The 11,801-nt window shown below is 39.2% G+C and overlaps 1 protein-coding gene across 1 annotated transcript in view; it reads right to left on the reverse strand.

Moving 5' to 3' along the window:
* Nucleotides 1-2,738, reverse strand: part of LOC126480975 (integrin-linked protein kinase) — a 44,851-nt gene extending 42,113 nt beyond the window's left edge. The window contains exon 1 of the mRNA XM_050104413.1: nt 2,451-2,738. Within this exon, the coding sequence (XP_049960370.1) occupies nt 2,451-2,539 (89 nt within the window). The 5' untranslated portion in view covers nt 2,540-2,738. The remainder of the gene's footprint in view (nt 1-2,450) is intronic.
* Between the last annotated feature and the right edge of the window lie 9,063 nt (nt 2,739-11,801).

The raw sequence follows: 11,801 nt of genomic DNA on the forward strand, positions 1-11,801 counted from the left end.
CTTGTTTGGCTCCCCGCTTCCCATACACATAGTGGCTTTTCTTCTAAATTACTAGGTTAAATTTAGATGGTGTTAGCATAAATAATATTAAGTCCCTTGGAAATAGTTTATTGTTATACAGTCTATAACTTGTTACAGTTTCTTGTCTTTTGTTGACATACAGCTTGAAGCAGCCCCCTTTACTGAAGTTTCTCCTCTCGATGGGATCTACACAACAGGATGAAGTTATGAATAAAATTGTCCTGCTGGCAAAATAAGACAGTCAACTGCGCCAGTAATAACAAATATGTGGTGGTACCAAATGATGTATATTGTAAAAAATGTAGAATCTCATCATTGATGTAAACAAAGTGATTAAATGACTCAAAATACCATCTTGAACAAACTGTGAAGATCACAACAGGGGTGGGTGTTTCTTAGTTTCTTTAGTGTGTATGACGTGAACTGCAGTCATTTCTAGTCAATCTGCAAACAATTCTTGTTTATTTCAGTAGATGACAATGTAGTGATGTATGCAGGTGAAATTTTCCTCACTGTTAGAAATAATTGAAGACTGACAGTAGCCTATTACATGGAAAATCATTCAACTCACAAAAACTGGCATACAAATGACATTAGGCCTATACAAAAAACAATACAAACAGATAAAATGTACTAAAAACTAATTTTTCCCACATTTAGTATACTATATTCTGATATGCCGTCAAATCTTGTTCAATGTAAAACACAATACCGGAATGACATATTACAAAATACATACACCAAGATACTTTAAATGTCTGTTTTCTCACTAGGTAACAGGTCCCGAAATAGATAGGAGCAAAATCCAAGTTTTTAATTTTCAAGCAATACTGAGTGAAATAAGTCACTACATTTAAATAACAACAATTTGGCATGCACACATGGCTTTGGATGTTGCTTCAACAGTTTGGAGACAAACATATTAGTGAAACTTCCTGGCAGATTAAAACTATGTGCCGGACCGAGACTAGAACTCGGGACCTTTGCGCTTTGATGGTTCGCAGGAGAGCTTCTGTGAAGTTTGGAAGGTAGGAGACGAGGTACTGGTGGAATTAAAGCTGTGAGGGCGGGGCGTGAGTCGTGCTTGGGTAGCTCAGTTGGTAGAGCACTTGCCAGTGAAAGGCAAAGGTCCTGAGTTTGAGTCTCAGTCTGGCATACCGTTTTAATCTGCCATATCAGTGCACACTCCGCTGTAGAGTGATAATTTCATTCTAGAAACATTTTAGTGTTTTCATTCAAGTGCCTGCCTCAGTCAGTTTATTACATTGGATCACAAATGGCCAAAGTTTTTAAAAAAAAAAAAAAAAAAAAAAAAAAAAAAAAAAAAAAAAAAAAAAAAAAAAAAAAAAACCTCTTGATGATTGGAACATAGCTGAAATTCCACTGCTACAACTTCCTATAGTATACACATATAGGATTTCTGGGCATGATATATTGCTACAATCTATAGTAGAATAACAACCCATCTACTGATTACAGTATTGGTAATGTGTATACTTAAAACATTGGAACATAATTTGAATTGTACCATCACTTCGATGAAGTTAAGGGTTTTTAGTATGTATAGGGAAAAAGACACAAAAAATTCAAGGGTACAATACTACTGTTGGCTTCAAAACAAATACATGCTTGAATAACGCACAATTTCTTCATAATGGGCAGCCTAATCTCACAATTGACAACGGAGAATGTGGGATGTGTTTGAAATTGTGGCCTATTATGGATATTCATAGTTTTCTGAAGATTCAAAACCCTTATCCCTGTTTCTAAAAATAAATGGCCAAGTGGTAATCAAGTGAAGTTACTCTTAGGAGAACCAGCTGATGTACATAAAGTTAAAAATACTACGTAACATTAATGCTCTGTGATATCTGAGATATTCAACATCGAATGCGATCTATGAAAGCATAGAAAACTTACAATGCTTGGCTTTAGTAGCCTAGAAATTATCCTACATGCTTGGTATGTATCCATGTGATAAGTGCTGTACTGCTAAATTATGTGTATGTATCCACGTGATAAGTGCTGTACTGCTAAATTATGTAAATAAATATGTTTGAAATTATTGACTCAGTCTTAAACCTAGGGATATGTGTAAGAAACAACAACATGTCATACAAACAAGTACACATATATCATGTGTACTTGTCTTTCTGACTTGTTCCATTCTATGAAATTTGCTAAGTTTCTAGGAATGCAGGTGTATCTAATCTAATATAATCTCCTTAAAGACACAGCCCACGCAATACAAGGGCAACTTTCATTTGGCAGTGTGTAGGTTCTTGCCATTTTTGGTAGCAGATGAAGGAAGTGGGCGACTATATTACGTCACTAGTCACTGACAGGAAACGGGGCGTGGTCGCTGGTTAAGTGACGTATTTTAAAGATTAAGACGCTACACTCCCATAAACAGTTCATACATTCCTTACCCTTGATTCATGTCATGTTCGGTGTCGTCAAGCCACACACGAACCTGCATAGCGTTACCTTCTCTGCACCACTGAAATATATCTTCCATTTTGGTCAACTGAGTAGGCTATGTAAAGGCCGAAGGAAAAGACGCTTCAAATGTGCAAAGATTCACTCAAGGATAATGAGATTAATTGCCAACAATAACTCAATTATGCTTTAAAATTGACAACACTTCTTGTAAACAACAAACACTTCAACTGTACACACAGCAACAATGTTAACGTAAACTACTTAACATCCAAAGATTACACTCATGAGTAGCAAAGTGTATATATATAAAGCCAAAGTTATGGCGAATGTTGTTTTCATGGAGGTTATTCTTACCTCCATGGTTGTTTTCGATGATGGCTAAATCATAAACATATAAACGCCATATAAAACAAAAATAAAGAATGGTCAATGTCTCAAGCAAGGACGTATCTTGCTGTGTTGACATTTGAGTGACTGGAAATCGGTATTATATGAGCGTCCATTCTTTTCCTGGCCGCCACTAAAGTGCTGTTTACACACGCAATAACAGTGTCGCCACAGCTAGTGGCACACTGCAGATGTAATGTAGTTGCATGTGTGAACTACCAGTTTTCAGTGGCGGAATTTAAGAGAGGCAATTTCTGTCTTGCCACAAAAGTCGAACTTGGTTCTACTTTGTTGCGCCACTTTTCTTCCACCACTGCTCCCTGATGGCAGTTATTTCGAAACACAAGCATTCTGTCTGTCTTAGTTATCGTGGTGCAATTGCTGCTGTACTCCGTTCGATTCCAGTGTGTTCTCATTTTATTACCCAAAAAAGTGGAAACAGCGGTCGGCAGGTACACTTTCGCAGCTTCTGGAACTACAAGAACAGCAGCCTATGTTTAATTTCTGCAGCAGTTTGTGTGTGTGTGTGTGTGTGTGTGTGTACATGAGAGAGAGAGAGAGAGAGAGAGAGAGAGAAAACCAATGACGTATCCCACAATCTTAAAAGATTTTTGGATGAATAAATAAATAAACTTAATATATGTACCGTAACCAAAAACGCGAGTCTATAAAATTCGCGACTTGTGAGACCAAGCAGTCTATAAATTGTGGGTTATATGCAGAAAATGGCTCCTGAGTGTGATGTGGCAGCTTTTGAACTAAAAATTACTTATTCGAAATGCCTATATTATGAATACAGCAAGATTCTAAAATTTTGGAAAAGTGCTGTGTCTGTAGCTGATATTCACATGGCAACTTTTGGTTATTTTGCCACTGCATACAGCATTTTCGTCTCTGAGTGTCATTTCTTTTATAAATGCGTTTGTGGCCATGATTTATTTCTGTGCGAAATCTATTTATTTAACTTTTGTCAGAGCTCTAATACTACAACCTGCATTATAAAATTCATACCCTCACATATGATTTCAGTTGACACTGTATTGAAAGCTGTGTAACTATGTAGTTTGTTGCGTCCTTTGTAAATGTTGGTTCACGATGCCATTACAGAAAGCCACAAGCTGTGGCGCCACATTAGTTTTGTGTGTGAACCTGGCTTAAGTGCTTCGTTCGAGTTTGGGTAAGCGTATGAACAATCTTTCGGTCTACCGATCACTTTATCGATTTGCTGCGACAATGCTGTTAAATGGGAGTACACGCATGTAAAATCTGTTGCAAGACAGAAAATTGTAACCCTAGCTTCATCAGCCTATACCTATACCTATACTGTTGCACGTCCGGTCGCGCAAGAACTGTTATTAGGCGGTCGATTGCCGCGCCAAGTGTAAATGCTTGAAAATAAAAACGGAAGGCAATACAGGCCCACTGATTTCGTTACAAGAATCTCGACATACGCGTTATATTAAAAGGCTGAACAGTTATAGTGACTGCCAATTGAAATAGTATTTATGATGGGAAATCTTGGATGGAACTAACTTCTGTAGATGAAATACAGATGCCTTTTTGTTAGTGCTGGTAAGCACATAAACACATCCAAACGAAATGAATGTACTTATTAGAAATTCAGTTGTTACACACATACAAAGAATGTTGAAATATACAGTTCTTTTAGGTTATGTAAACATAACCAGAAAAGCATGTATTTGACATATTGCTATGCAACAGATCCTTCTGATGAAGTAAAGTATTCAGAAAAATATTTGTGAACTTTGAGAACCACCTGTGAAGCATACTTATTTGTTGCAGAAATACTGATGTGCAGTGTTATGCGCAGTATGACACTATGTGCAGGTTATTATTATTTTTAATGATTATATTTTCGCAGTCGCTGACTTATGTTTTATCTCTGTTTTATATACGTTTTATTCTGCTGTTGAATGTCCTATTAAATGGAGTAATATGACTTACAGTTTAGTTTTTACATTGTAATAAAGTTAATTCATCCAGCCCTGCAACAACTGGTGACCCAGATGTGATATTGGATGGTCAATGACTTGAAATTCGATGATCACTATCACTTTGTGTCGTGCCATGTTATGCTACATACAAAAATCCGTGTTAACTGCATCGCACATCTTCCATTTCACAGTTTACTAGAACTCCACAATTTGAGACCTACCACCAAATGTAGACCTGTCTACTGGCACAGTAATTAATTGCTTGACAGTGAAACTGACACAGTTTCAACAACAGAAACCTGTGCTGTGGTTCATGCAACTAGAAAGTCATTCTGTGCCAGTACTCATAACAGCTGATGACACAAGTACAGTTGTGTAGTTGCTGTGTTCAATAAAGATACAGCCAGAGAGTTGCAAGACATTCTGATGTCCCACCAAGCACTGATCATTACATCAAGAACACTCTGGTTACCCGGCTCTTGAAGTCAGACATGAAAGAGATTGGAGAAGCTACTTCTCACTGAAGAGCTTGGCAATTGCACCCCATCACAGCCATTATGCTGACTGCATGCTTTAGCAAGCAATACAGTCACTGAAGAGATTCTGCAGAATATTTAGTTGTCATGCTTGCCATCGAATACACAGAAAATAATGACAGTGTGTGTTAGCGATCTAGATGTACTCATGCAAACTGCGGATGACTTAGCAAAAATGTATCCATCCGCATATGTCACAACAGTGACCACAGCCTCAGGGAAATAGCACCCTCGCCACACTACGACCACAGCTTGCTGAGCTCATTGCGCAAGTTGCTGCATTACCCATTCAGACTAACATTCACCGATGTCATTGCTACCACAGCCACTCATCTTCATCAGCAAGAGTCTGCTGGTACCACCGACAGTATGGTTCTGAGGTGCTGAACTATAGCCTGCTATAGTGATGATGGTCACTGGCTCTCCACATGACAGCCATTGACTGCGTGTAATGGAACATGGCACATAGTTACAGTTTTGGTAGACACAGATAATGATGTGTCAGTCTATGCATGTACCTGTCTGACACTTAGCAGCTGTGATGACTGTGACCTTTTCGCAGCCAATGGTTCTTGGAGTGGACATTCTATCATTTTATGGATTCCTGCTTGACCTCCAATACCGATGACTTCTTGACATTACCACCAACCTAGCAAGCCAAGGGCGATTGCATTGTGTGGAAGACACAGCAGTACAGACGATTACAGCTGATTATGTATTCATAGAGATCCTCAGACAGTTCTCACAGATCATACAACAGGCTCCCAAACTAACACCTGTACAGCACTCGACGGTGTACTATGTTTTGACTATACATGCATCACCATTTCATGCTCAACCACACCACCTGACACCCCAGAAACTGAAGATAGTGAAGCATAAATTCAGTGATTCTTGCACAAGGGATCTGCTGCCCATTGAGCAGTAGTTGGTCATCGCCACTACATGTGGTCCCAAAGAATAATAATGGATGACGTTAATGTGGTGACTATAGACAGCTCAAGGTCAGAACCATTCCAGATTGATATCCAGTACCACATAACGAAGATTTTACGCTCAGTGTCCACGATAATTACATATTTTCTACATTGGACTTCTTTCATGCTTTCTACCAGATATCAGTGTCACCAGACGACATTGGTAAGACAACCATCTGCACACTGTTTGTTTGGACTATGAACATTTACCTGAATACCTTTTGGACTTTAAAATTATAAATAATGCAGCAACCAGTCACGGAAACATAATTTATTTATCGTATTGCAAATTGATTTCAACTGATGGCAGTCATCATCGGTGCACTTTTCTAACCGATACATCCCATAAGTAAAAGTACTGTCCTTGGCAGATTTCTATCATGAAGTGACTTTGTAATACTGCCAAAACATTTCAATGATTCATAGATGAAGTCACATGGTACTTAGATTTGTGTTATGTGTGTATCAAGGGCGTCCTGGTCATTTCAAACTCAGAGGCAGAGCACCTATTACAGTTACAATAGATCTTCACTCATCTACATGAAAAAGGCCTGCTCATCAGCCCATCGAAGTATGTCTTCAGAACACCTGAAGTATAGTTCCTAGGCTATGCTTACAACACACAAGACGCATGGACACCACAAAAGAAAGCAGGAGTTACACTTAATTTTTGCAGCCTAGAAAAGTTAAAGAATTACGACAATTTCTTGGCGTAACCAGTTTTTACTGTCGGCTTGTTCCCAACCATGCTCTCCCAGCAGCACCACAGTAAATTCATACATGGTTCACAGAAGCTGAAGGACAAACTTCAGTGGAACAGTGAGGCTGAGTTGGCATTTACTAAGCTGTAGACTACTATCACAAAGGCTACACTGTTAGCCCACCCATTTCCGCAGGCATCTCTTGCCCTCATGGTCGATGCATCTGGCACTGCAATCGGTGCTACACCACAACAGGAAGTTGACAAGCGCTGACAACCCTTAACTTTTTTCAGTAAAAAGTTATTGCCATCTCAAAAGAACTGGTCCACCTATGGTCGCGAACTGTAAGCTGCCAATGCTGCTATTAAGAAATTTCGTCACATGTTGGGGGGACAGCAGTTCGCTCTCATCAAAGATCACAAGCCACTAACATACGCTTTCTGCCAGTGTCCTGAGGAAGCATCTACATCTACATCTACATCCATACTCCGCAAGCCACCCGACAGCGTGTGGCGGAGCTGCAACATCTCGACTGCATCGGACAGTTCACTACCAATATTGTTTACAATGAAGGAGAACTGAATGTGTCAACTGACACTCTCTCTTGGATTGAAGGGATCACTGATGCAATTTATTTTGGAGCTCTCGTCACAGCGCAATAATCAAATAGTGAGCTATGAGAGTTGTTGGTGCGACCATCAAGCCTACAACTCCGCCATATTATACTGCCACTGTCAACTGCGCTGGTGTCTTGTGATGTCACCACTACCAGTCCGCGACCATTAATGACTACGACTTCTGCCAACAGTCAATCGTCTCTTTACACAACATGTCGTATCCTGGAGTAGAAGCCACTACAAACATGGTTATGTGAGCTTTTGTCTGGACACACCAGGACAAATATTGCAAGCAAGATGTGTGAATAAAGTTAGCCAGTATGTTAGGTAACTTCTTGGCACATTTATTCTTCCAAATCATAGATTCATAGATTTGAACATGTCCATCTAGATCTTGTAGGACCTCTTCAACCACCAGAAAGATGCACGTTCTGCCTTACGACCATCGATGATTTTATTCTCTGGCCTGAGGTGTTCACGATGGCTGACGTTACTGTCGAAACTGTCGTGATCGCGTTCTTCTGGGGGTACGTCACCTGTTTCGATGTGGCTTTAGGAATTACAACAGACCAGGGAAGATCATTTGAACTATATTTGTTCAAAGCACTTGCTGTCCTACTGGGTATGAAGCAAATTAAAACTTAGAACTACATTACAACTACAGCTTACCACCCAGCAGCAAATGGTTTAGTTGAACACAGGCACTGTCAGCTGAAAGTGTCGCTGCAATATCACAACTCACACAGGTGGACAGAGACGTTACCCATTGTTCTCCTGCTTCTCTGTGTGTTGCTAGCAGAAAACCTGAAAGCCACCATTGCAGAACTTGTTTATGGCCGGACAATAGGAATACCTGGTCAGTTATTTGCCAACATACCAGACGACTGCATTGACCTTCCAGATTTTGTACAAAAGCTACTTACATAAACCATGTAACTATGCCCCATCACTCCACGGGATCAACAGATCCATTGCCCTTCTGCTTTTGATGAACTGTGGGAATGCCATCATGTCTTTGTATGGCATGACGCAGTATATGAGCCACTGCAGCCTCTGTGCGATGGACCTTACTGTGGCGATGGTACTCACAACTGTGTGATAGACCTTACTGTAGTTGTGGAACTCACAACTCCAGATAGTACCACAGTACAATCGATAAGTGGTGCTCGAAACATTTGTAGCACAGCAACTATTTGAGTTGGCATTACAAACTATGCCAAGGTCTGCCTGGGCCTGCAGCTGCCAACCCATGGACATCATGTGTGTGGGTAGCAATTGGTCTATTCCTTATTGGATACCTGAGCACTGAGCTATGGCAGACAATTCTCTTCAGTTCGCAAACTTGTGTACAGTCTCCAGTTACCACTGAGTCTACAAGCCGCAGTGTTCGACTTTCGTCTCTGAGACTTAACCTCCTTAGGCCCACTCTGGACTCTATGTAGGCATCAATTAGAGGCACTGTGACAGGACTTTAAAATTTTAGAGGACCTGAATTAATTTCAAACCTCTAATTATGCTGAACATTTCACAAGAAGAAGCATCATTAAAGCTGATTACTGCTTTATATGTAATAAATATCATTTTATTGCTGACTGTTGGGAATCTTTCTGATTAAAGATAACCTACACCTTCCTCCTGCATTTCCGACACATACCATGTTATCAGTAGGGAGGATGAGACATTCAAAGTCGATGTGATGGGTACATCAACCACCATCACTATTGACAGGTTCCAACTAGCTTCATGTGCACCCTACACTGGTGAGGATTCATCTATACACAATTCGGACACAACCAACATTCCAGTTGCTACACTGGCCATCACAGATCAGCTGCAATGGACGTTGAAGGCTACCTCCATTTTACTGTCAGCAGCCTTTACATGATGTGTTGTTATCCAGTCTTGACAACACGTCTGATTCAACAGAAAATATCAGTGACACTGAGAGGGGAGTGGTGAAGTGCATTGTTATGTGCATTGTAGTGCTACGTGCAAGTTATTACTATTTTAATGATTATCTTTGGTTTAATTGTTGACTTATGTTTTCTCTTTGTTTTATATAAGTTTTCTTCACTGGCCACTGTGGCCGAGCGTCTGTAGGTGCTTCAGTCCAGAACCGTGCTGCTGCTACGGTCACAGGTTAGAATCCTGCCTTGGGCATGGATGTGTGTGATGTCCTTAGGTTAGTTAAGTTTAAGTATTTCTAAGTCTAGGGGACTGATGACCTCAGATGTTAAGTCCCATAGTGCTTAGAGCCATTTGAACCATTTATGTTGTCTTCTGTTGTTGGATGTGCTATTAAAGAGAGTTGTATGAGTTAGGTTTAGTTTTTATGTTATAATAAAGATATTTCATCTAGCCCTGTAACAATATCAAATAAACATTTTTCTGTGGGAATGTTTCTCCTGTCTTCTATTTGTGTGCCATCAATGTTGTGTTACATAGTTTCGAAGCATGCAAAACGACATTATTCTGTGTTGATAAAAATGAGGATTTGTGTGGAGGAGTCAGTGTAATGCTCTATACACACTGGCAATTCCAAAACATACTCCACAATTCTGCGAGTTCTACATAGTTTACGACAGAAAATTCATTCATGTTGTTTAAAATTACTTTTTACGTAAGACCTTAACATGCGTTCTGATAAGCTAAATGCCTCACTACCAGAAAACACATACCCTATGGCATTGCTTTTCTCTATGTGTCGTCCAATAAACGACTTCTATCAGGAACTTTTAAATTATTCTGTGAAAGTCATTTCCAGAAGCTTGTAATTTTAAATATTTATGATTCACTACAACTATCACACACTCCTATGTGCTCCACAATAACCATTATCACTGAACATTGTAGCATAGTCCCAAAATTTCGAAAAGTTGTAATGGAGCATGAAAAATGTGGTGCTACAGGATCCCTTTAAATATGCTTATGATATTTTATGCATTGACATGTCACCCCCATAACTTGTTTTGATAATCAATTTGTTTTTATTTTGCATAATTCATTCTGTAATGGTTTCAAGGTTCACCACATTCAAGGGAGAATAACTTCAAAAAGGAGCAATTATTTCTTTATTACCTTTACCAGAAATCATTGTACTTATTTACTTGTCATTCATCAGCTAATCCGGTATAAGGTGCTGCAGTCATGGACTGTGTGGCTGGTCCCATCAGAGGTGCAAGTCCTCCCTTGGGCATGGGTGTGTGTATTTGTCCCTAGGATAATTTAGGTTAAGTAGTGTGTAAGCTTAGGGACTGATGACCTTAGCAGTTAAGTCCCATAAGATTTCACACACATTTGAACATTTTTCAGCTAATCACCGTTTAGCCAGCTAAAAGGTATTGACATACAGTGCACACCACAAATTGATGACATAATAATGATACAAGTATAACAAAGAACTTAAGAAGCCTGCTGTTGATAGACATGCACAGTACAATATTTTAGGTTTCGGTAATTTAAAATAAAAGGTGTGAGAACAACGTAACTACATAAATAGTTAACAATGGTGCAGTGTTCCAATATAAATAAAAACACATTTATACATTTAACGGAGGTGTTGGACATGTTGTGTAAAAATTTTTCGTAGTAGTTTGACAGAGTTAATTTTTCTGGCACCACAAGTTAATAAATAAAACAAAAAGAATAGGAATACTAGAACTACAAATATTCAGAGCCTAAATTGAAATTACTATTCACATAAAATACATATTAACATGAAATGATGATTAATGTAGTTCCCAGTGCTGTGTTATTACTACAAGGGTACCTTGGCAATTGTAAAAATTCAAAAGGCTCTTTAGTGTAAAAGGGAACAGGTTACCTAAATAAAGTAGAATGACAGCACTCATAGGAAACCCTACTATCAGATATCATAATTCTTGCAAAAAAGATTTTCTGTGCCTCTACCATTTTGACATACAAAGAGGATGTGACTGATGTCACCTTGTTTAGTGTTAGTGCAATCACAAAATGGGATTGGATAATTCTGATGTGTTGGAGGTGCATCAGAAAACTTCCAAAGTTGAGCTGCAAATGGCAGACAGTGAATATCACCGATATGGGTAAGCAAATATTGCAAAAACAGGGTCAACTTGGAATGTCGTCCCCTGAAAAACTGAGATTCATTGCAGTCGCTTGACATTGCTGAAAGGCATTCTGTATG

The sequence above is a fragment of the Schistocerca serialis genome, chromosome 5 (genome assembly GCF_023864345.2).
Source record: "Schistocerca serialis cubense isolate TAMUIC-IGC-003099 chromosome 5, iqSchSeri2.2, whole genome shotgun sequence".
In the NCBI taxonomy this organism is placed as follows: Eukaryota; Metazoa; Arthropoda; class Insecta; order Orthoptera; family Acrididae; genus Schistocerca; species Schistocerca serialis.